General features: G+C 29.5%; 1 protein-coding gene across 1 annotated transcript in view; it reads right to left on the reverse strand.

Annotated features, from left to right (window-relative positions):
- Positions 1-26,166, reverse strand: part of LOC123006324 (otoferlin-like) — a 57,702-nt gene that overhangs the window by 25,170 nt on the left and 6,366 nt on the right. The window contains exons 2-8 of the mRNA XM_044400731.1: positions 23,999-24,060; positions 18,732-18,920; positions 12,530-13,002; positions 12,291-12,480; positions 10,168-10,230; positions 7,812-7,896; positions 3,392-3,548 (exon numbers count right to left, since the gene is read on the reverse strand). Of these exons, the coding sequence (XP_044256666.1) occupies positions 3,392-3,548; positions 7,812-7,896; positions 10,168-10,230; positions 12,291-12,480; positions 12,530-13,002; positions 18,732-18,920; positions 23,999-24,060 (1,219 nt within the window). The remainder of the gene's footprint in view (positions 1-3,391; positions 3,549-7,811; positions 7,897-10,167; positions 10,231-12,290; positions 12,481-12,529; positions 13,003-18,731; positions 18,921-23,998; positions 24,061-26,166) is intronic.

The raw sequence follows: 26,166 nt of genomic DNA on the forward strand, positions 1-26,166 counted from the left end.
TAAATTATACAATAATCTTATTACAAAGATAATTTTATTATAAAAATAATGAACATGGCATTCGTACAACTGTTATATAAAATTATGTCAAACTAAAACATTAAAAAATCAAACATTCTAAGATTAATAGGAAATCAAATTATGTATTTTTGAAAGCGAAATATACAATTCACCTTTCGGTAGACTACGTAATATTAGTAGGAACGGAACAACACAAATCAATTATAGAAAATGGAATTGCTCTTTGCCCATCAATGCGCTCAACTTATAAGCTGTACGTATAGTGTAAAGAATAATTAATTGTTTTTAACTACTCACAAACAAAAATACATCCTTATGAAGCAAATATACTTAATTTGACTCATCTGAAACATTTCTTCAATCCATTCAGTAACAACATCTAAAATATTATACCGTATTAATTTCATACCAGGACAAGCAACTGTATTTACCTTTAAATTTTTGAATGACAGTTTTGTCAAGTCTTCACGATTTTAGCAATAAATTCTCCATTGTACAGTGACTGCAACTTTATTTAACTTAAAAAAACGTCTTGATCTGAGCTGCGTTGGGTCTCACTCTGGTCTCTCTGTTCTCGGTTCTCGAGCATAAGCAACAAAGTCAAGGAAACCAATTATTTGGTTCAAAAATAAATATATTCAGTGCAAGTTTACTAAATATTAGTTTAACTATGTGTGGTTTCAATTGATTCAGATATTTTTTCAAATGAATAATTCTGTATTATGACTGAAGTAAATCTGTTTACTTGAGGTGACGAACCAAATATTTCTAAAGTAAGATAACTTACTTTCTCCGCGTGAACTACCAAACTTTTATTAAACAGAATCTAAAAATATTTCAAACAAGAAAATTTTTCTTAAAGTAAAACAATTCAGTAAAATTATTCGTTGCTTAAGTCTAGAAATAGTTTTATTTTAATACAAATAAAAATAATTGTGGTAAAATAATATAGTTTCAAGTTAAAAATATGACGTTAAGACAATTATTCTTCTTAAATTAAGATAATGACTTTTCTGTGTGCACAGTGTGCTTTTATAGATAGTCATAAACGACTCCTACTGGAGACAATAACAAACGTATTATAAACGCAAATTAGAAAAACAACTTTTCCATGTTATATCCATGGTATCGTATCTTTTACTGAAATTTTTCTCTGAGGCGCGAGTTCTGACACACCCAGTTAAAAATGTCACTTGGCGTCATGGATAATTCGTGTTTTAGATGTGGGAGTAGCAAAAATATATAATTTCTATTCTCATGTTACCAACGAAAATAGGCTAAAATTTTTACGACAAAAAAAACCGTTTCAGAATAAATTCCAAATTCAGTCAAATTCTAAAAAATTGCCAGTTTCAAGTGGATTGATCTGGAAATCCGGTTTTACCCGAACTTTAGTAGTTTGTTTTACAATTTTGAAATTGTGTATAGTGTGTTCGAGAATTATGATAAATAAGCCTAAAAACCATAAATTTAATCGAAAATACAAAAATCTCAAGTTGTCTCAAAATTTATTAACTACTAAAAAAGATTTCTAAATTTTTTGGTGATTTTTGTAACGGCTGTATCTCGGTGAAAAGTGGTCGTATTTAGATTTAAAAAAAAAACAATTTAACCTTAAAGTTTCTTGTTTTTGGTCTTAAGAATTTTTTTTTAGTTAAATCAATGCATCGCATCGGCCAGATAGCTTGTTTATTCAGTTTTCATTTGCTTTTTATATTATTCATTTAATTTTCATTTTTTCTTGTTTTTGGTTTTAAGAATTTTTTTTTAGTTAAATCAATGCATCGCATCGGCCAGATAGCTTGTTTATTCAGTTTTCATTTGCTTTTTATATTATTCATTTAATTTTCATGCTAGTCTGGTGCAAACTTTTGTAAAAATCCTAATATTAGGTACCTAATTTTTTAAAAATAAAAAAATTCTTGTAACTCTTGAGTACTTCAAAAAATCATTAAAAGATTAATTTTTCAATTATTGATGTATTGAATTAGGTCAAATGTAAATAATAATACTATTTTCGCATCTTTTTCGAGCATTTTTCATGTATTTCAACCAAAAATGTTATTATTTCGCCAAATTTTCTCAAAAAAATCTAAAAACCACCAACATTAATTAAAAATATACCTATACTTATTTTTTAACGAAATTTTGCTAAACAATATGCCAAAAACAATGTTATTTTTGCCTTTTCTTGTGTTTTTTGAGATAAAATCAAAGAAAACATTTTTTTTTTATTAAAACAGACTAAAAGTTACAAAATTTAATTGAAATTCATATTACTTTAGCTTGTTTCGTTCAACTTACTTCATTTTTGAACCGGAGACTTATTAATTTGCAAAAATCTTGTTCTATAAGTTACAAAAAATGATTTTGATATTACTAGATTCACTGGTTTTTGAACACAATTAAGTCAAAAACCACAAAATTTAACCGAAAATACAAAAATCTCAGATTTTTTGCAAAATTTTGCTAAAAGAAAGCAAAAAAGACGACAAAGTAAATCGAAAATTGTATTATTTTTGTAATTTTCGAGCGTTTTAGCACCTTTTTCGCCTTAAAACGCATTTTTTGCGAAATCTTGGTAAAAACAAACTGAGAAATCACAAAATTACGCTGAAATTATGTCACTTTTGTCTTTTCAAAATTTAAGTAGATTTTTCCATATTGAGACAAAAATCACGAAATTGTTATGAAGAAAGATTATATAATAACTTTTTCTAACTCTTACTATTTAACAACTCAGTTTATGGAAAAAAAAACTTTGGGAAAGATTTAAATCGTAATCTTGTAAAAATAAGTGGCACCATTGCTTGAGGGTGTAAAAAATTAATTGGTGTCTTATCATGTCTTTGCAAACACAAATTATCAAATATATTTCGTAGATTATTATATTTCTTTTTGGAAATTTGACATTTCTAATTTGTATGAAGCTTGTTCAAGGAAGAAACAATAGGATTGCTGCATTGAGTTCAAAAAACTTTCACTCAACTTTCAAGCTTGTAACAGAAATCGAGTCAAAGTGCAAAATTTAAACTCTCATAACTTCGAAATTTTTATACATAGGATTTTTTAAGCATTTTTTCCATGTTCCTGGAATCTTATCTTAGTTGAAATTTTTCTCTGGGGTGAGAGTTCTGACACAGCCTGTATACTTTTCTCTCATATAAAACGCGCTCTTCTTGAAGGATGTCAAATATTTTCCTCTAACGGAAAATCCTCAATGGAAAACAATTTCTATTGTTCGAGACAAACATGTAACTCGAGAGCAATAAAACCACACTTATTATGTGCTTGAAAAGACTTCACTTGTTTCGCTTTTGTCAGTTTCTTTATCTTTCGATTTACAAGTTTGCCAATTAGCCCTACTCACGCTTCGATATCATCTTCATCTTTTTCGCTTTTTGGTGGGACTTTGACGGTGTCTCCCTTTCCGATGACGCTGATATCACATTTGAGATATCCTTTAGGGCCCCCAGCAATGTCGTCAGGATCGGTGAGCAGAGCCCATTTGTGGTAAAACTGGTGATCTAGATTCGTAATCACAAATGCATTACATTTCGACTAAATTGAATAAAACACACGAGGAAAACACCGAAAGCTTGATTGAATTTTTTAACAGTGGATAAAGCGTCGTGCTCTGAAACTTTCTAATAAGAGTGCTGCATTAGGTGTGCTTTTAAAAAACGTTTCGTCGTTTAGAAGCGTGAGGTTGTAAGCTCAGGGGCAGTTTGTAGTATAATCGTTATGTGGTCCATTTTTGAGGCTTTCTGAGGGTGGTGTCGTTGATTAAATAAACTTGTGAGGCGGAGTATTGTGTTCGCAGACTGTTGTGAAGCAGAAGTTTATTAAAGTTAACTTTAGAGCGCCAATGAGAAAACTGTTGCGTCTACATGGAATCGAAGTTTCAGATGACATTAATTAAATCGGGAATTAATTTTCTTCCAATATTGGATTATCTTAAATACTATATAGTTAGAAATTGTAGAAAAAGATGAAATATAATTGAAAATTAAAAAGGCCAATTTATATATAATATAAGTTTCTGGGTCTAAAATCACAACTCTTACAAATTAGAAAAATAAAAATAATAGTTATATATTATACAAGACGATAAACAATCTTTATCGTCGTGTATAATATTTCGTTTTATTTTGTACTCACTTACCAGAATTTCTTAAATATAAACAGTAGATAAAAATCGCTTTATTTCACTAGATGATAAAAGACTACTTTATCTACTGAAAATAGTTGATAAAAGCACTCTTTAACATTGAGTACAAAAAAATTACTAAATTTCACAATAAATAAATATCACTGGACAGTCAAAATTAAATTTGTCAGTAGTGTATAAAAAAATAAGTTTTATAAGCCCAGTCTTGAAGCACGAATTCAAGTTTAAAAAATGAGTGGGGTAGCCACAAGTGCTTCTAGGTCTTATGTAAACAGTTTTTTATAATATTTTTTGTAATTTGCCATTTATATGCCATTTTTATTTTCATCGATTTAGGAATTGTTGCGACATTTAATAATGTCTTAATTTTATGTATAGGTCAAAATTGATCTAGTCGCCTTTTGACTATTAAAACATCGCACATAATGTCTATATATCTATTAGAGAATTAAAATAGAAGCAAATTACAAAAAAAAACTTTTCAGAATAAGCCCTAATAACACAGTTATATAACGGTTATACAATTAAATATGACGCCCTTTTTAGCTAACTGTTATATATACGCATAGTTATCGAACAGCCTTTATATCTCGCTTATATTTCAGTTATATTTAGTTATCTAACCTTTATATACGTGTGGTTATATTGTGCGTGTATAACTACTGTTATATACGGCGTCAGTTACAGGAGAGTTACTTCTAAAATAATTTTGGCAACAACCCATTATACAATTCACATAGGCGTCTAGCTTCCTCATTTTTAAAAATTATAAAATTGAATCTAAGAATACTTTGCATTTTGACATTTAAAAAGTAACAGACAATTGTACATTGTATAATGTCATTTTGACGACTTCACTCATTTTTATCCAGTTCACATTGATTACTGAATTAATTCAAATAAAATATTATATCCAGTTACATACGCTAAAGGTATTTTTGGTTGCAAACTAATTAATTTTCAAAGTAACTCTCCTGTGACTGGCCCTGTATAACATACGCCATATTGCATCAAAAATATGACGATTATGTACAGTGGCGGTCATTGAAAAGTAATACACGGGATTTTGATACATCCTCTCAAAATTTAAAAAATTGCATAATGTAATTTTTTCTTTGTCGTGATTGTCAGTGTCACTGAAAACGTCACTTTTGACAAATTGTCGAATGTACAGAAATCTATTATTATTGCAAGATTAAGGGACAATGTTCCCTACGAGTCATCGCAGAAGAAATAAATGTGAACAAAATGCCTGTCCTTAAAAGAAGAAGATTCAAGTGACATTTTAAATATGACAGTGATTGTCATTTACAACGGCAATTTTTTTTATTTGTCAAGTGTATTACTTTTCAATGGCCGCGAGTGTAACTGTTATATAACCTTTGCTATACACTCCAGACATAACCAATATTAAAAACTGAATCTTACCTACGCATAACAAACGGTTAGATATCCGTTATATAACCTTTGCTTTAGCATAAATATTTATCTATGCCAAATCTAACCATGGTTAGATAACCCCGTTATAAGCTGAATGTGCCACTAGAGTCGTACAACAAATAATTGACATAATATTCTCTGAAATGCACTTTTTTATATAAAATATTCTTTCATTTTGTAAATTTAGAAATGGACTAACAATTTTAATAATGTAAAAACTTTTGATCTCCATATAGTGAAAAATGTAAAATAAAATTTAAATTTTATACAACTACCTACCACTTGGTTCCTTTTTATACAATGCTGAAATACCTACCTGAGAAATTTTGTGCAAAATAATATTTTGAAGAAAATTTTTTTTGACATTTAGAAATGTAGAAATTTTTTCCAACCAAAACTCGAAAAATTTTGAAAACTCGATTTTAATACAATTTATAATTTTTAATTAAAAAAAATATTTTGTTTTCTAGATATCTTTAAAACCAAACAAAAATAAAAATATTATTTTACATCTACTCCACATTTAGTGAGAAACATTAGTGGAGCTTTAATTTTCAGAAATTTTTTTTATCATTTATTTAAAGCATAAATAGAAAGGTTTTATAGAAGACGAGGCAATTTTTTTTTAATAAAAAACTACGTTTTAAATAAATAAATATGTCTATGAATTGCATTGTTAACAGGAAATTGTTGGAAATGCACGGGAAGTTCTATTTAGTGATAATTAAAAATTTATCTTTATTATGGATCATCTACATTCCGGAAACTTATTACCGTAAAAGCTTAAATAAAGGCAGACATAATAGCGTTAATTATACGTTTTAAAATGAATCGATTTTAATGCACATAAAAGGAAAAAATTAATCACAACTCTAATCTCCCTTAATTAAGACAATTTTTTCCAACATCATTAAATAATAAGTCCAAAACGTACTTTAAATTTTTTGTTGTAATCCTACCCGAGATTTAAAACATTTGTTTCGCTACGGAAAATGAGAGAATTAAGTGCTCTCTTAACAGGTCAAAATGGATCACATAACGTTGCGAAATACATAATTCTATTCTACCGCCATCCAATTTTTACAAAGGTAACATATTACTACAGTCTCATTCGGCAGGAATAAAGGACCTAGGGGGACCTCGTACCTGGTTGAGACCACACGGTCGCTACGTCTAATTTAAAGCTTCCCAATAATTTGTTACCCCTGAGAAAGTTCCGAGACTGCAACACCTGCCAGCGAAAAAAGAAAAAAGAAAGTAGCAGAAATGTCAAAAAAGGACATAAGATTACAGGAGCCAGCACGATGCAGTAACAAAGTTCCAGTGCAGTGTTGTACTTTAAATAATTAACAGAGGAATCGGTTCAACTTCAGCTTTTCCATTTCTAATACACTTGGCCGCCAAAAACTAACCGGACAACTAAAATTTTGCGATTTTTCACATTGTAATATTTTTGTTATTTTTTTCGACAAATTTTTGTTTGCTTAAAAAAATTGTAGATTATTGTAATTTAATTCAATAACATTTCTAGTTTTGTCTTCTAAATGTGATACTCAAAAGACGAAGGCACTGTTTTTTTAATTATTTTTATACTGAGCTGTAGTGTGCAACAGAGACAAACTTAAGTTTTTACTGATTTCAGCGCCTATTCTTTTCTAAATTATGTACCACATTTTCCATAATTTTAATTCTTGAGACGTGAGAAATATAAACCTTCAAAAAAAGCATTACATTTCGGATTTCAATGAATGTTCGCATTAAGTGGGCCAAATGTGCCAAAACGCCAATAATTAACCGTTTTACTTGTAATCGCTTGAAGATTTTTTGTGTTCAAAGACGTAATTGCGCTCTTTTCGTGATATAAGTAATAATTTTCGGTTTAACTACCTTTTTATGAAGCCTACTTTCTGAACAAATATTTGGTAATTAGAAAAGCAACGTCTTTTCCAATACTTTGTATCTCTGGAACACCAGAAGATAAAATTTTGAACCAAATTGGTCCTCATTTAGAAAAGAACGTGCAATTATCTGAAATAAGTAAAAACTTAATTTTGTCTTTGTTGCACAATACAGTCTAGTAAAAAACAGTTCTCTCGTCTTTTAGGTATAACATTTTGGCAGCCACTGTAATTGCTGAAATGAAAAAGCTGAAAGATGGGCAAGTTGAAGCTGTTTGTACCAGGTGCATCATAAACGGTTTTGACGTCGATCTTGAAGGTGCCGACGACCGTTCCAGGTCGCAGCAGTTTCCTAGAATGTAATACCTAGAACATATCAAGCTATGTAGACATTTGTGGGCTGCAGGGTATAATTTTCACCATCAAAGAAAGAAACTAACATAAATTTTTGTCTTTTTATTTAGTCGATTGAAGGTAAGCTTGCAGCGATTTTTAACCAACACTCAGTATAAAATTTTTTGAAAAAACAACCTGAAAATTTATTACCAAACCGCAATTTAGTAGACTTTTTTATGGATCAAATCAAACGAATTAGAAATTAAAATTTTGAGTTAAATTTTCTACAGTTTTTAATAACACGAATATTTTGGTACTGTGTGAAGAAATGGATATCAACTTTATTATTTTACATAGAAAGTTTTGTTTTTATTGCGTTTTTAGATTACTCATGTGATTTTGAGAGAGTTTTTAGCAAACTTTCTTATACCTAAATTTAACCGTTTTTGAAATATTTAGACTTTTTTGAAATTCTTTTAATTTACATTTTCCTTTACAAAAATCGATAACTCTACCATTTTTAAATATTTTGAAATCGTATATTTCCAACACTAAATTATTGTCGTAAAGACGTTTTCCAGATAAGTCGGATAAGGAACGTCGTGTGCTATTCACACCAGATTTTTTTCAAATAGAAGGCCCCAATTTTTTGTTCACTAAATGAAAGAGAATTTAATCTTGCATCGATTTCAGTCAACATTCCCTAAACCTAAATTTAATAATTTCCAGGTTATTTTAACTTTTTTTACAATGGAAGAAATTCATTACTATCCGTGGTAGTTTTCGCATAGTTTGTCATGGAAATATTTCTCAGTGAAAAAACGCCAAGTTTTTTTTTCACAATTGTGTTATTCTTTTCGTAAATACAAATTAAATTTATTTAATCTAAATTTGAATAACTTTAATATTCCATTTGTTTCTTATGCTAAAGTAGCTTTGGCTAATGAATTTCTCACAACATCAAAAGAAGTTACTACAACTTGAAAACTATCAAACATAGGTAGAGGGAATGTTAATATAGATCAAAGCAGAACTAAATTCTCCTCTATTTATTGAAGAAAAAATAAGGGTGTTTCATTTAGAAAAATTAAGTAAAAAGTATTTGAAATTTCCTAAACGTAATCTTACATTTTGACGGTTTGTTAATTATTTTTCTAAATACACCAAAGAAAAGATCTAACCTTTCTCTCTCGTATACCCAAACACGGTTTCAACATAATAAAAAATAGTAGAGTTATCGATTTTTAAATAGAAAGATTCAAATTCCATTTTTTTTATAAGATCTAAATATTTTGAAAACACTTAAACTTAGATATAGGGAAGGCTAATATAAACTCTCTCAAAATCACTTGAATAATCCGAAAACGCAATAAAAAACATAGCTTTCTATTTAAAATAACGAAGTTAATATCCACTTCCGGTGTGCTGCCATCTTGAAAATATTTTCATTGAGCAGAACCTAACCGATTATGGCTATATACAAAATTTTAGATAAATATCACTGTTAGAACTCCCAATAGTTCTAATGTGGGATTTAGCCTGAACAGCCTGTATAAATAGAAATAAAAAAAAATAGAAACACAAGAGTCGTGCAATCTATTTGCATTTTGTGATGAGACAAGATATATGTTATTTTTGAAATCTCTTGTGTTTCACTTCTCCAAGTCCCAACAGACAACACTGAATAAAAACAGCTTTAAAAAAGAAGCGACAAAACGATATTGATCTTTACTACATAAAAAACGCTATTGTAAAAGATCTGATAAAGCTTTCATTATATTCTTCACATTATTGTCTACTAAACGTATTAACGAAATGGTGATGTGCATAACAGTGGAAAACTAGACTGAAATGAAATTTTTTGTTATACTAAAAACCGTCTGGAAGCTGAGGGACCTCTTCTCCCAGAAGCAATTCAAATGTTCAGGATTGCGTCTCAAAGAAATAACAAAAAATTTGTTTAAAATGTAATTTATTCCAATCCATTAATGTCGAATTTATCTATAATTTATAAATCGCTCGATAATCCCCATTAACCTAATAAATGTGGTTTAACGACAAAACCTGGAATGCATTTCGTTCCAGTTTAGTGGTTTTCACTTCACAATCCGTTTCCATAATCCGATTTTGTGATCACTATTCTGCGCCAAAAAGAAATAAAGTCTCTCGATCTCAATTTTACAATTTTAAACGAATCGACATAAAAGCTTTTACGGAAAAAAACCGTCAGAGATTTAAAGGGTTTTTCAACCCAATTAACGTCGGAATACGAAATATTCAACGAATCAAGTTGTTACTTACCGATAACGTGATAATTTTATCGAATAACATAATTGGAGGCATGTGGAAGTCAAAAACGAAATACTGCAACAAAAATTATAAATTACATATGACAAACAAAGCACCTCAGGTTTATTTATTGGTGTTTAGGTTAATTAATTAAAACTGATCTGACGTAAAACTAATTTGTTTTGTTTTTCCGTCGAAATAAACAGGACGAAACACCAAATGTCAATAAAATGTCTTTGCACTTAAATATTTGTTGTTGGAATTTTCTATTTTCTCGTTTAAAACAAATAAAAAGAAAAATCGACTGGCACTTAATAAAAACGGTATGATCGGAATTTTTAGGCTTATTCAGAGGTGACAAACATTAAAATAACAAATATTAAATGTTAAAAAATTCGCATTTTTTCTAGCAATTCCAGTTCCAAAAAAATTTTTCCGTTACATATTTCCAAACTAATTTCGAAAAAAAAATAGCAAAGAAGTTCTATCAATTCTATAACTTAATTTTTCTTAAGATTTCAGTAATTCACACAAAAATCTATTGATTCTAAAAGATAAAAGAATTTCATATAATCCAAAAATATAAAGTTCACAATAGTTCTATCAAAGTAATAATTTTGAAGACATTTCTGTTAACAAAAATAAACGCATCCAAGCACAAATAGAAATGTGGGGAGATGTCATCGAACAAATAGCCGATTTAAAATCATTTTAAGACTAAAGCTTTCCAAACATTTCCAATGTCACAAAAACACGGTTCAAATATTTTCTTAGGATTAGATTTTATATTAAGTTTATTCTTTACCTAAACTTAGCTTTTTAAGAATGTAAATTTGCTTGAAAAAAAGATAACGTCAAATTTTAGCACTTATACTTAATATACACAGAAATTTTTAAAAAACGACAGACGCTGTAGATATTTTATTTATACTCGATTTCAAAAATTAGAAAAATTAATTGAATGGTTTTAAGTCGCAAAAACGCTAAATAAAAAATACAGTCTTCTAGACGTAAAATTAGGTGCTGGACACGATGAAACAGGTTAAACTACTCTACGATGCGTAGTTTTTATGATATTGAATAATAAAGTTAAGAATAGGGTTATAAGCATAAGCAACATAGGTATCCGATTTTGACTAAAAAATCAAACATTTCACCGATTACGACGAAACTAAAAGAGCTAGAGAAAAAAGCTTTGCAGATTCGTAATTAACGCGTTAAAATCTATTGGATAAAATAGGTTTAAATAAAATCTGAGACTTGCTCAAAACACCATTTTTTAACAAATTTTTAGTTTTTTTTGTAAATTGCGAAAAAACTGTACTTCAAAAATATAATCTTTTGACGTAGACATTTGTAAAATATTACGGGAAATCAATTGGCGACGAGAAAACTACAAAATTCGTAATAATTTAAAAGTTATAGTCAAATTTATATTTTCCAAATTTTTCAATTTTCTCAATAACTGTTTATCGTAGTACACTGATCTTTTTGTATATGATAGAAAATTGAATTTGCTCTCCAACAATCTTAAATACAAGAGGCTAGTAGCAACAATTCCAATTATTAACAATTGACTACTCCGGGTACAAATATTCGACTAAAGCCTCGACAAAAATTAAAATTAAAAAAAAATAACTTTAAAATTAATCCATATGATGTTTTTTACGTTTCTAGAAATCCTAATGACTCAAAAAAGTGCACTAAACGTCATTTTTTGAGTTTTTGAACGGGTAATAAAATCGTAAAACGTCAATTTTTTTATTGATATGCAACTATTGTATTAACTTTTATTAAATGTTTTTTAACTTTGATCATTTTTTTAACAATAATTTAGTAAAACTAAAACATTATGTAAAATTAATATCTTCTAAATTATGGAAAAAAAATTCCAATATAAAATTAGAAAGTAGAATGTAGCCCAAAACATACTATGACATTCAGAAAAATTGTAAAGTTGTCACCTTATACAAAATTAAAAGACATTTAATTAATTTCTTTAATTAAGTTTTGAAATTGAACCTCAAATAACAATGCTGTTTTATTTGTTTTTCAAAAACATCTTGTATAAAATTTTGATTTGTTTCACTCGAGAAAATAGAAAAGTAGTTTTAATTAGTAAAAATAGTGCTCACCTCGTTGTAATAAGGACAATTGGTGCTTTCTTTAACACTGGTGTATTTTTTCTGGTCCCCGACTTGTATACAAACAACCGGATCCATATTAAGGCCAGCTAATTGCCTCGCTTCGATAATCGTGAGACACACTTGAAAATCCTGAGCTTTAAGAACCGACTGCACTGTCGTTTTCATGTCCGTCTTGAGCCTAAAACCCCCTCAAAATAACCCCTCAAACACCTCAACAAAACACAAACTTTGTCGTCTTGCGATTCCTCTCCATCAGCGAAACATCCGCCAGATTCTCCGGATTCGAACACACGGAACTCTGACTTCCCGCCCTTGAAACCGGCGCCGATTCCGACTCGGAGGCCTGACGTGACGTCCTCCCGGACTCGGCGGCGTGGATCAAAGACACTTCCTCCTCGTTGTCGCTGTCCTTCGGTGGCCGCTGTTTGCCGAATCTGATAAGACTCCGGACGCTTTTCAGCGTCGAACTGCGTTTCCGGTCGACAGGTGTGGGCGATTTTTCAGGAGTTGCTAAAGAGTTGGCGTGTTTCAGTTTGGGGGCTTTCTCCCTCGATAAATTGCGTTCGATATTGGCGATGTTTTGCTCTATGTCTATTAGCATTTGTTGCTCGTCGTCTAGCATGTCGTAAGCGTTGCTTCCGGTAAATGAAGCGGTCGATTCGTCCGGAAGTGTGTACAGAACTTCGAATTGGACTGTCGCCTGAAATGTTCGTTTCAGGAGAGATTTTTTCCAATGTGCAAAAATCTATATACAGGGTGCGCCAGAACTCGCGCCCCAGAGAAAAATGCCATATAAGGTAAGATACCAGGAACATGGAAAAAATGTTAAAAAAATTTTATCTATAAAAATTTCGAAGTTATGAGGGTTTAAAGTTTACACTTGACTCTATTTATTTCTGTTGAAAAATTAATTTTCTAAGTTTTTTTGCAATAGGTTATTAAAAGAAGAAACAAGAGAGCTGTATCCTAAATTGTAACTTTGTTCAATGTTGTTTGTGGCTTTTATTGGCAAAATTTTTGTCCCTTTACTAAATAATTGTAAAAAACATACAATATCATCAGTATCATTAAATAGATATAAAAAAATGTCAAATGTCAAAAAATGAATGTCAAAATTTTAGGACAGATAGAATTTTTTAAACATTTTTTTCACGTTCCTGGTATCTTACCTTACTTGAAAATTTTCTCTGGGGCGCGAGTTCTGACGCACCCTGTATATAAAAGAGTTCCGTGACTGACACTGACTCACAGACAACGCACAGCCAAAACCACACAAGCTAGAAACATGAAATTTGGCAGATACGTTCCTTAGAGGGTGTAGAGGTTCGTTAAGAAGGGATTTTTAGAAAATCGTTCTCTAAAGGGGTGAAATAGGGTTTTAAGTTTATCGTGTGCTTTCGACAATTTTCGGTAGTTTCTCGCTGTTCATCGTGCGCATACATGAGATAGGGAAGTAGTTGTCAATTTCTGCGCTGTATTTGCTGTTTAATTATTTGTGCGGGCGACGTGATGGTGTTGTACACTTCGCTTTTTACATAATAAAAAAATTGTTTATCTGATTTTTATTCTACATTGTTTATTTATTCCACTTCTCTTGTTATTGTTATTATCTATATAGGTATATATGAGAGTCCCGTGAAAATTAAGTAACAAAGGATTTTTCAAAATCAATTTTTACGGAGCCGAAACGGGGTGTAAACTTTTAAACGAAGATAAAAACAAAAAATTTAGGAAACATATTCTTTGGAGGGTGTAGAGGAACACTAAGGAAGGTTTTTTTTTGAAAATATATTTATATGGGTTGTCAATACTTAAATAAAGATAGAAAATAAAATTTGGAAGATATGTTCTTTGGCGGTTGTAAAGCTGCACTAAGACGAGATTTTTAAAAATCAGTTTCTAAGGGGGTGAAATGGGGTTTACACGTTTAAACGAAGATGAAATTTGGAAAATATAATTCTTAGAGAGTCAAGTGCACTAATCAGGCACTTTTCAAAAACCAACCTATAACGGGATGAAATAGGGTGCAAATATTTAAACGAAATTATAAACATAAAATCTAAAATTTTGACTTTTGAGGGTGTGGTCAAAAATTCAACGAGGTGAAACGGGGTGTAAGAGTTTGTAACGTGCTTTCAGCATTTTCTTAAAAATCGGCCCTCTGCTCCCGCATTGTTTTGAACAAAAAAAAAAGATAAACAGACTAACTTTACATTCCACCTTTGAAATTAACAAAAGTTTATATCGAAAATCTACGTGGACAAAGTCACGGGTGCAAGCTAGTAATAAATAAATCGCTTATTTCAGTAAAACCTTTTGTTTTTTGACATGAATAAAAGGGAATATAATAAAGGACGAATTTTCTTTACGCGTGACTCGGGATTCTTTCGCGGAAAATTGAGTTGCAAACGTAATATTTTAAAGTAATTACCATCATTAAGTAAATGGATTCCGAGACTATTTTACACTTCAGTTTAATTCCACTAGTATCACCTTCATTGCATTATAACCTTCCACGTTTTCCAGTAAATACAGTTTGAAACGGGATTAATCCCTAAACTAGAAGAATTAAATAGAAGTTATCCTATCCAACTTGAACAAAGACGATTAAACGCAATAAAGAAAAATATCACGATCCGAGTCGAGCTTTGAAGAATTCTCGTGGAAATTCCACCGAACTTCGCGCCTAAAAAAATTTCATTAAATCTCTTTATTTCCGTCCGGAAAGGCGCCACTTTACTTTGGGAGAGTATTAAAATTCAGGTGTATAAATGTTGTGTTAAACATTTTCAGTCAATGGTTGCTTTTCTGGCCGTATTCCAAAAGCAAAAACGTTTACTTCGAGAAAAGCGATTTGTTAGAGTTTGTGGAAACTCTCAAATTAAATGAAAAGCTTTTAAAACATCAAACATAAATTGAAAAATTGCACCAATATGTGACTTTATTCCATTTTCATGTTGTTTATTTCAAATAAAAATTTACTTGTTTTGCAAAATAATTTGTTCTCGCCTTGTAATTGAAAAAGTATCAACTTCTTAAAAGCAATAAAATCCCGGGAGTTTAATCTAACGACATGTAAATTTATAACCCTTCAGGAAATGAATTTCATGTTTATGTTAATTGTCTTTCTTTAAAAATCATTTATAAATTTGACACCTCATTCGCTTCAATTACTTTAATGTGAACTATAATTCCAGTTTTATTTTTGCTTTTTAGTTATTTTAGCTGAAAATTTACTACCAACATAAAATTTTTGTAGGTGTTGTGACTTTAATAAGATTTTATTAGTTTGATACGACACTGAACCCAAATTAAACCGCTCCTGTAAATTTACCTCTCAAAACTTGAATTAATTTCTCTTAAAAAAATTATATTATATTGTTAGAACTGGGAAGTACAATTATAATATTCAAAATATAGCAAACGAATTAACAAATCCCAGATGAGGAAAATATTTAGTCTCCCATCTCGTGGGAAATTGAAAATCCACTGCTGAAAGTTTATGAATAAAAAAGTGTCTTTGAGCCCATCGTTGCGCTAATAAAACAAAAATTAATTCATCACTTTTCGAAAATTTTCACAAACTAAAATCAAGTCTAGTTTATTTTAAAATTTAATTTTATACAGGGTGTTCAGTCCAAACTAAATTTTTAAATAATACCATTCATTCCTCGTTTTCTTCTGATGCATTTAGCATCAAATTTTTTGGCACATACGGTGTAGCCGGAAATGCTACCAAATTTAGTTTTTCAAATGGAACACCTATGTTTTTTTTGCGCGAAACAATAATAATTGGCATAAAAAATACGGTAAACCACTATTTATTACATTTACTTTACATAATGCACTCAGAAAACAATTCAAATTTTTGAATTTTATTGCAAATTTTGCAACGTAGGAGGATTTTACTTGTCAAAGTATTCATGCAAAAAACAATATGCTTGGATACCGTTTAATTGTTAGTTTGACAAAGTCTAATTTGTCAATAAATCTTATTGAGATCTTTAATAATGGATGACATTAATTACGACGAATTGCTTGAAGTTTTTTTTAAGTGCAATAAAAATAGAGTGGAAGGTAAAAAACAGTATAGAGAAAAATATTCAAATAGAGTTCACTCAAATCGTTGGAAATTTAGTCGAATTGAAAAACAACTGAGACGAATAGGTTCGTTTCTTAAAAATAAAAAACCTGTGGTTTTTTGTGAAGAAGAAGAAAATAGAAATCTGAATGTTTTGTTATCAGTCGAAGAAAATCCATGAGTTTCCATAAGAGAACTCACTCATCAACTGACAAATTAGATTTGTCAAACCAGCAATTTAACTGTATGCAAGCATTTTTTTTATTCACACCTTTCCTTTAAAATTAAAAATCAGGGTACGCGACCAATTTCCTTATCAAATTCTAAGATTTAAAATGTTTTTTGATTGCATTGTGTTAGCAAAATGTAATAAATAGTGGTTTACAGTATTTTTCATGTCAATTATTATTGTTTGGAGGGAAAAAAACATAGGTGTTCCATTTGAAAAACTGAATTTGGTAGCATTTCCGGCAACACCGGAAAAAAAAAAAATTAATACATTTATTAAGAAAGCCAAGAATGAATATTATTACTTAAATATTTACTTGCGGAAAAAAAGAAGTAAGTTTAGGTGTTATCGGCCGGGGCGACTTGGTCGAACACCCTGTAACTGTCCCAGTTTCGTGCTAAAAAACATAATTTGAAAATTTTAATTAGCTCAACTCTTACTAAATCTGATCGTAATTAACGCTCACAGAAATTTCAAATGTGTGTTTTGTTGCTCTTTCCTCGTGGCTTGTTTGGCTTCAATTTTCCAGAAATTAAACAGAAAATTAAACTCTGTTTCTGATAAATTTTTAAAGTTCGGGCTTGTAATAAAGAAATCATTCAAGGCAGCACATCTAAATATAAAGTCGCTTAAAATTTTATGTTTTAATTTGAATTTTAAATTTCTGGAGCAGTGGTGCAAAATCGTACATATCTCAAAAATTAAGGAATATATAAAAATCAATTTTAAACTCAGGGAAAAACCTATCATTTACTGTTGCTTGATTGTACAGAGTGCCCCACAACTGGCGCCCCATAGAAAAATACCATGTAAGATAAGATACCAGGAACATAGAAAAAATGTTGAAAAAATTCTATCTAAGTATAAAATATTCGAAATTATGAGTGTTTAAATTTTGCACCTTGACTCTTTTTATTTCTGTTGAAAAAATAATTTTCCAAGTTTTTTTTTGCTATAAGCTATTAAAAGAGGAAACAAAGAAGCTGTATTCTAAATTGTAACTTTGTTTAATGTTATTTGAGGCTTTTATTGGCAAAATTTTTTGTACCTTTATTAAACAATTGTTAAAAAACATATACAGGATCATCAGTATTCTTAAATAGATATAAAAAAATGTCAAATGTCAAAGAATAAATGTCAAAACATTTTTTTCATGGTCCTCCCTCTTACTTAAAATTTTTTTTTGGGGCGCGAGTTCTGACACACCCTGTATACTGTTCCTGTCTCGACAAGGTGACTCTAAGTACCGACTTATTATTATTTTATTATTATTGTATTTTTTATTTTTATTCTTTTTTAGTGTTAGTTTTTTTCTTTTGTCGGGTCATAATAAAAACCATAATTATTTTGTTTTATTTTGTTGATTTTAGAAAAAAAACATGTTTGTTGTGTAAATAAATGTAACAGACGCAAAAAATGTTAAAGATCGAATTGGGTAATATTCCAATTATTTTGAGACGTTGCAAATGGGCGGTTTTTTTTACACCGGAACTGTTACGAAATGGTTTTTGTGCCGTTTTTGAAGAAATTATGACTATAACGACTCAGTCTCAGCCAAGCTCCCATACGAATCACTTGAATTGTAATAATTGTTCGAATAAATTATTACTTAGTTGGTGATTCAGTGCGAGTGAAATTGCGTTCAAATGTAGACTGAAACACAGTGAGTGTGTGTTGTGTATTTTCGAGTTTCTAATAGACATTTAGTAGTGCGCAATTTTTTCAATTTTGAATGATTGGTAAGTGCCAATGAAAAGTGTGCGGGGAAATAAACAAAACAATCGTGCTACAAGAATCTGGATTAAAGGGTAAGTCAACAACACCTTTTAATTTTTTAGAAAAATCACATTTGAATTTTATTTAACATTTTTAACAATTTTAATAAATACGGTGTACTAATTTTGTGTGTTTTTTTATTTCAGTAGGTCCCTTCTATGAAGATGAGGGGAATCGCTACAAATGGTAGCAGAAGAAGATGCCATACAAGGTCAGTGCATTTCATTTTTTTTGTTTATTGCAAAGTAAAGTGAGTGCAACAGTGAGTAGGTTATTAAATTTTTTTGCCGGGTCTTATGGCCTTGAATTCCACAGCAACTTGTAACAGATATTAAACACTTACCGGTAGTGGTTTATTGTTTGGATCGACTAAACTATCAGCGACTGAAACTCTTCCATCCCTCACCACCCTCTGCAAGACCAAAGTGTACGATCCAAGCAATTTATCGGAGAAAAGCCGATTCCTCGAGTAGAGTTCAACCAGTAGTAGTTCATTTTCATCTATAGAACGAGCTACCGGCCAGTCAAAAATCTGAAACAAAATCAAAACATTTTAAAAAGTCGCTTGCGTGCTTGAAACCTACTTCTATTGATAATTCCATTCCGTTTGCGATTTTTTTATCGCAGCGAGTGACACAAATTGTATGCATTTTTTATTATAGCAATATTTCCCTCTCTGATAAGAAAAAGATGGATCGTTTTTAGTCTTTTATTTAGTTTGTATCGATTCAGATAACGGTGAATTACTGCGACCCTTACAAATAGAACTTGATTAACCCTTTTACATAGGAAAGTAAATTTAATAACAGAGCCCATTACATTCAAGTCGTGAGGCTTTTTACACGTGTGACACCTCCACGATCGAAAATTATGGTAATTTGATTTTATTTTTTGGAACATCTCGCCTTGATCATTGGAATTTTAAAACAGTAAGGGATGAGGGTTGTCATTGAAAAGACTTAGAAGAGAAATTTGGGTTTTGTTGCAAGCTTAAGTCTAGTAGAAACTATCAATAGATTTAACTATTGACTTTAATGATTTTGTATTGCGCTGATCCTAAAAAAAAATAATGATAAATAACAAAACTATGTTTTTTTTAATTCAGTCGCATAAATTAGAGGCAACATTGAGCACGTCCAATTCTCACAAAAAATTGTCCTTTTTATAAATTTAATGTAAAAATTTTAAATCGTAGAAACGAGTGCAGATTTTGTGCTTTTATAAAAGACGTTTTTTCTCTGTTGCAAATGCAAACTCTTTTTAATTAAATTTCATAATAAAAAGTTAGTTACAATATTTTTTTGAATTTACCAAAACAAATATTTTAATAACTGCTATTTTTTGTCGGGCTATAATTAAAGCGTTTTATTAGTTTCAATGTTTTTTTTTATTTATTTGTTATATACCGATTGGTAATTTCGTGCTTAAAAATTATTGTTTGCATTTTTATTTGTGAGATTGGAACGAACGCAACACTGGTGCATAAATTTTACAACATACAGGGTGTCCCAGCGAATTGATGAAATCCATTAGACATTTCAATGGTAAAATTTACAAAAAAAATTTATATCAGACATTAATAGATACCTACTAATTTAGTCCATCGCCTAAAATTATTTTTAACTATACAGCGAGTCTCAAAAATAAGTTACAATACAAACTTGTGAAACACCATATGTTTCTTAGCGTTTTTGGATGTAGATTTTTATGACAATATTTTTAAGCTAAATGTTTATTGGTCGATTTTGCTTAGTTTTAAAAATAAGACGTTTTATGACAAAACCATGCACTTTTTAAAGATTTATTACACAAAACCTAAGACATTTAGAAATATTTTTTTTACCATCGTAAAGAAAAAGGTACAAGCCCTAAAGTTGTAGAGCTAACATTTTTTTTGGTGTGTTGCATTCGCAAAGATAAAAAAATGAAAGCGTTATTAAAAGTTCAATACCTTAAAAAATTGTTTTTCTCAAATTATTTACTTTTAGGTGTTTATAATCAATAACTAAAAAGATATTTAACGTTAAACACTAAAAAAAATATTACTATTGTTTCAATAGCCAAAAAGTGCAGTTGCACAAGAGATGGAAGAAATATCACTTAATAATTACATTTGTGTTAAACTGAATCCATTATTCTTTATTTTTACAATAAAATAATTCGAATTTCAGTGTTTATAATGACTTTTACAATCTCTGAATAAATCAACGGATAAGTGATCTGTGTTGGAATTACTATACTTGCCAATGCTCAGATATTGATAGACATTGTTGCTACAATTAATATTGAATTTTAAATATATTTTTATTTATTAATTCTAGACATTAAAAGTTTATTTTTTGAGACAGACAGTTTATCAATCTATTAGATGCAGAAATAAAAAATAGGGTGTCCCATTTAAATTTTTTAAGTTATTTAATTTTTAACAAACTTCTTAATTTATTAATCTTTACAAATGCAAAACACTAAAAATTGCTACAGCTTTGAATTCTGTACTTTCTTCTTTGCAAAAATAAGAAAAAATTTGTTTTAGCTGTCTTAGTTTTTGTGTAATAAATTTTAAAAAAAGGCATGTTCTAGTCAAAAAAACGTCTTATTTCTAAAACTAAGCAAAATCGACTAATAAAAATTTAGGGTAAAAACATTGTTTTAAAAGGCTACATCCACGGTGTTTGATTTAAAAAAAACACAAGTTTGTAACGTAACTCATTTTTGGATATGGTTGAAAATAATTTTAGGTGATGCACTAAATTAGTATCTATCAATGTCCTATACATTTTTTTTAAACTTTACTATTTGAAGGTCATTAATGGAGTTTTTCAACTCGCTGGGACACCCTGTATATTGGGTTTTTTTGCACATACTACGTAAATAACCTTACATTTAATTAAAAAAAACAACATGTAGGTGCCCGACTTTATTTAAAAACAACGAAATGAAAAAATTACGATAATTAAATAAAGACGAATTTAAAAATCACAAGCAGGTAGAGCATACAAAAAAAATTATGACAAAAATTTTACAGAATACAAGGACAAAAAAATTATAAACCATCAGAAAATTTTGCTTTGTCTCATATTTTTTGACATTTTTTGAAAACGGTTAAAGTATAGAGGACAAAGTTATAAAAAACTACATTTCTTTGAAAAGTCTGCATCTAATCTCTTATCTTCAACGTTTTCAAAAAAAAAAAAATCAGAAAAAATGAAGAAAATCAAAAAATTTTGTTTTATTTTTTTCAATTACTGGATTCAGCAAAATTTTTAATATAACTTTATTCCTTACTGTAAATTATTTAATAACCCTGCCTGTATTTTTTATTGTTTTTTAATCATCTTCAAAGCAACTTTTTTAATTGTAGATACGCTACTTTGAAAAGCATTCATCGCAATTTCTCTTGCATTTTTCTGGAGTCACGTTTAAAAAGAAAGCAATTCCAGCTTAATTACATTCACAGTCGCAATTAATTACAATGGTAGAAGAAACAATCTCACTTTTGCATTTAAAGTTTTATTTGCTTTTTAATGTTTGGTTCTGTGTCAAAGAAGCGAAACTTTATGTCAGCTGGTGATAGTAATGCATCAATTTGTTCCCAGGCACTTACACTGAAAATTAATTCGATGAATTATTCATCAATTTTCTTGTTATGTTAAATCAATACGAAACTGTAACTAAAATTTACACACCTTATCTCAATTCTACTACGAACAAGAGGATTTTCCTGTTTCCATTTAATAATTTAATAAATTTTGATATAAACTGCAGCTATATAGCTAAAACAGAGAGTTAATTGCAAAATTTGTGTCTGATTGCGTATAAAAGTAAAGTTACCGACTAATGTAAAAATTTTAAGTTATTTACATAAATTAGTCCTTCCAATTAGTTCAGTCTCGTGTATAATACTTGTAGTAAGTTAGAAAGTTACTAAACTTTGTAAGTCGTAGTTCCCAAGCTGCTGTATTTTGCAAATGCTAAACACTTTTTCGCACAAAATCAAATTTTAAGCTTTCAAGAGAGGTCCAAATTTTAGCACTTATTTTTTACACTCTGGTTTATATGAAATTTAAATAAAATAAAATTTAATCTATTAAAATTTTATTGTAAAAAGAATAGATAAATACAGGCTGTTCCGGCTAAACTCCACATTAGAAGTACTGGGAGTTCTAACAGTGATATTTATCTAAAATTTTGACTATAGCCATAATCGTTTAGATTCTGCTCTAGGAAAATATTTTCAAAATGGCAGCACTTTCGGTTACACCGGAAATAGGTATCAACTTTGTTATTTTAAATAAAAATTAAGTTTTTATTGCGTTTTTGGATTACTCGAGTATTTTGAAAGAATTTTTATCACACTTTCCTATACCTAAATTTAACCGTTTTTGAAGTATTGAGACTTTTTCTCTAAAAATTGATAACTCTACCATTTTTAATTATTTTGAAATCGTATTTGAGCATATGAAAAAAAAAGATTAGATCTTTTCTTTCGTGTATTTATAATTGGAAAAATTATTAACAAACCTCCAAAATTTAAGGTTACGTTTGGAAACTTCAAATACCCGTAATTGAATTTTTTCAAATGGAAGGCCCCAATTTTTTCTTCACTAAATGAAAGAAACTTTAATTCTGCATTGATCCGTGTCAAGATTTCCCATACCCAAATTTAATGATTTCCAAGTTATTTTAACTTTTTTTTTACAATGAAAGACATTCATTACTATCAATGGTAGTTTTCGAATACTTTACCATGGAAATATTCCTCGCTGAAAAAACTCCAAGTTTTTTTTTCACAATTGTGTTATTCTTTTCGTAATTCCAAAATAAATTTATTTAATCTAAATTTGAATAACTTTGATATTCTATTTTTTTTCTTATTTTTATGACAACCTGTGATAAACTAGCTATAGCTAATGAATTTCTCACAATATCAAAAGAAGTTACTATAACTTGAAAACTATCAAACAATATATATCTAAGCAGAACTAAATTCTCCTCCATTTAGTAAAGAAAAAATTAGGGTGTTTCATTTAGAAAAACTGAGTTAAGAGTATTTGAAGTTTCCTAAACGTAACTGTACATTTTGTTAATTATTTTTCCAATTACGAATACACCAAAAGAAAGATCTAACCTTTCTCTCTCGTATACCCAAATACGGTTTCAACATAATAAAAAATGGTAGAGTTATCGATATTTGAATAGGAACATTCAAATCCAAAAATTTTTTAAATGATCTAAATATTTCGAAAACGGTTAAACTTAAGTATAGAGAAGGCTAATAAAAACACTCTTAAAATCACTTGTGTAATCCGAAAACGCAAGAAAAAAAACATAGCTTTCTATTTAAAATAACGAAGTTGATATGCAATTCAGTGTAACAGGAAGTGCGGCCATGTTGAAAAAATTTTCATTAAGCAGAAATTATAGCTATAAACAAAATTTTAGGTAAATATTATTGTTAGAACTCCCAATAATTTTAATGTGGGTTTTATCCGGAACAGCCTGTATAAAGTGTCACCTGGAGAAGACGATCGCAATCTCAAAGCGTTTTTTTATCCTTCAAAAATGATTCAAAGACTTATGTTGAATCACTCTGTACATATAATATCTTACCTGATCAACTATGATAATGTCTCCACCGCTGTCATCCAAAATTTTCGTCAAGTGTGAAACTCCTATAACAAAACCAAATTGAATTAATGTCAAAATTTCGTAATATTTTATTCAAAAGTTTGCAGCTAAAAGGATTACATCGTGTGCATGGATTATAAATACTTAGAAATGCATAAATTACACTAACAATAATGTGGCAATTAGAGGACTTGTGCTATATTTTGTACTGCACGAGAGAAGGAATTCCCTTGATTGTGTTGTTTGTTTATTTTACCTTCATTTACTCCTCTTGTTTTTAATAGGATTTGTTAAACTTTTTTTAATTAAAAAAAAAATGATTTAAACAAAGTATAAATAACGCCCAAGCCCCGCTTGCAACATGAACACAATCCAAGTAAACTGAGCCTCGCTGTGAGAGTTGTTTGCATTATTTATGTTTGTGTTTTATTGTAAAGTAAATATTACGTCATATACCTCCCTCAGCAAACATTTATGTTTCGGCAACTTTGCCAACTTACAATTCTCAGACATAACGGTTCGTCCTTTTTTCCCATTTCTAACTGAATCAAAATAATCAACAATAAAAACACAACTGAAATGTGCAATGCAAGCTTTGCGAAACGACGTTTTGATGAAATTTTTGATAAGTGGGTAATAATAAAACACAGAAGCAATATTTTAACGTCAACAACATGGTTTAGTTTCTGTGTTTCTACCTATAAGTTTTTCGACCGAAATATATTTCTAAAAACAAATTAATTTGATCTGTCTGGTCTAAAACAAGATTCACGAGATTCTACATTGTAAAATCAAAATCATTTTCGGCATTTGCCCCAACAATAGAGCTAAAATTAAACTCAGCATAATTTTCCACCACCCTTTTAATTACGCTCAGCTTTATTATGTTTTTTTTTTCAGAAGCCGATTCTACCTTCTGTTTTAACAACAGTCCGGTTTCCTTATTAATTTACCCCGAAAATTTTCAAATTATCGATTAGTTCCTAACACAAGCTTAAGTCTTATATTTCTTGGCGAGTAACTGATGATACTGTCTTGTCCTTTGAAATAAAAAGAAGAGAAACACTCAAATATTAACTAATAAAAAACAAGAACACAACTCACTCCCTAAGCGCAAAAAAGCAATTTCGGGTCACATAAATTTATTTCGGAGCAAATTAAGATCTGAATTAATATTTAAGACTTCCGCTGTTTATCATTTTTCAAAAAAGCAACACCAAAGCCACATAGTTGCACGCAGTTATAAATAATGAACAAGAACTTGCGCAATGGTTTTACTTCTCATTTTGAATACAAAATAGCTGTTTTTTTACGATTTTAGTCACAATTCCGAACTTGTTTAATAATGAAAAATTTCAATGAACGAAATTCAGTTAGAATTAATGGTGTTGTTGTTGAAAAGGTGAAGGTTAATCGATTGCATTATACATGAAATTGCGTACGTAATCCAACACTAATGTTTGAGTTTTATTCAAAGTAATTATCAAGATTTAAATCCGAGTTTTAGTACTCATAAAGTAGCTTTGAGGTAAAAAATCGCAATTTATAACTTATAAGCAAAATTGGTGGATGCGCCGGGAAAATACCATTTTCAAAATCAGCTTTTATTTCTGTTTAAGATTAAACCACGATTAATGTGCGCGGTCACGTTTTCATTTTCTTGGCTCGCAATGCAATATCTTAAACTATTTCCCTAAAAATTCCATCATTTCTAAAAAAAAATTACAGATTTTTTGAAATTACGAAATTTTCTTTCACATTAAATAATATTTTGGTTTGTCAGTAATTATTATTATTTGCATATTTTCAACGTATTACTAAGATGATAAGCAATATCATCTTCTTCATTACAAGGAATCCTCGCAGTATTTGATAAAAGTTTAAAATTCCCTGTGAGTCTCAGATTTAATAAAACTTTTGAAACAGTCGTGAACAAACTCATTAATTTAATTTTTCATAAAATCATATTGTTATAATGTTAATAAACCATTATTTTCGTCTTTTCTAATTACTGTTTTACACATGTAGTGAAAAAATTGCAAAACATTTTCACCAAAAACTCGTGAATTGTATATTTACAAGTCAATGACATTTGTTAATTAAATTAAATTGTGATAAGTACAAACGCATCGTTAACAGCTACCTCTTCA

The sequence above is a fragment of the Tribolium madens genome, unplaced genomic scaffold, assembly GCF_015345945.1.
Source record: "Tribolium madens isolate multiple individuals breed KSU strain unplaced genomic scaffold, Tmad_KSU_1.1 Scaffold_11;HRSCAF=98;Tcas5.2_LG3b, whole genome shotgun sequence".
Classification (NCBI taxonomy): domain Eukaryota; kingdom Metazoa; phylum Arthropoda; class Insecta; order Coleoptera; family Tenebrionidae; genus Tribolium; species Tribolium madens.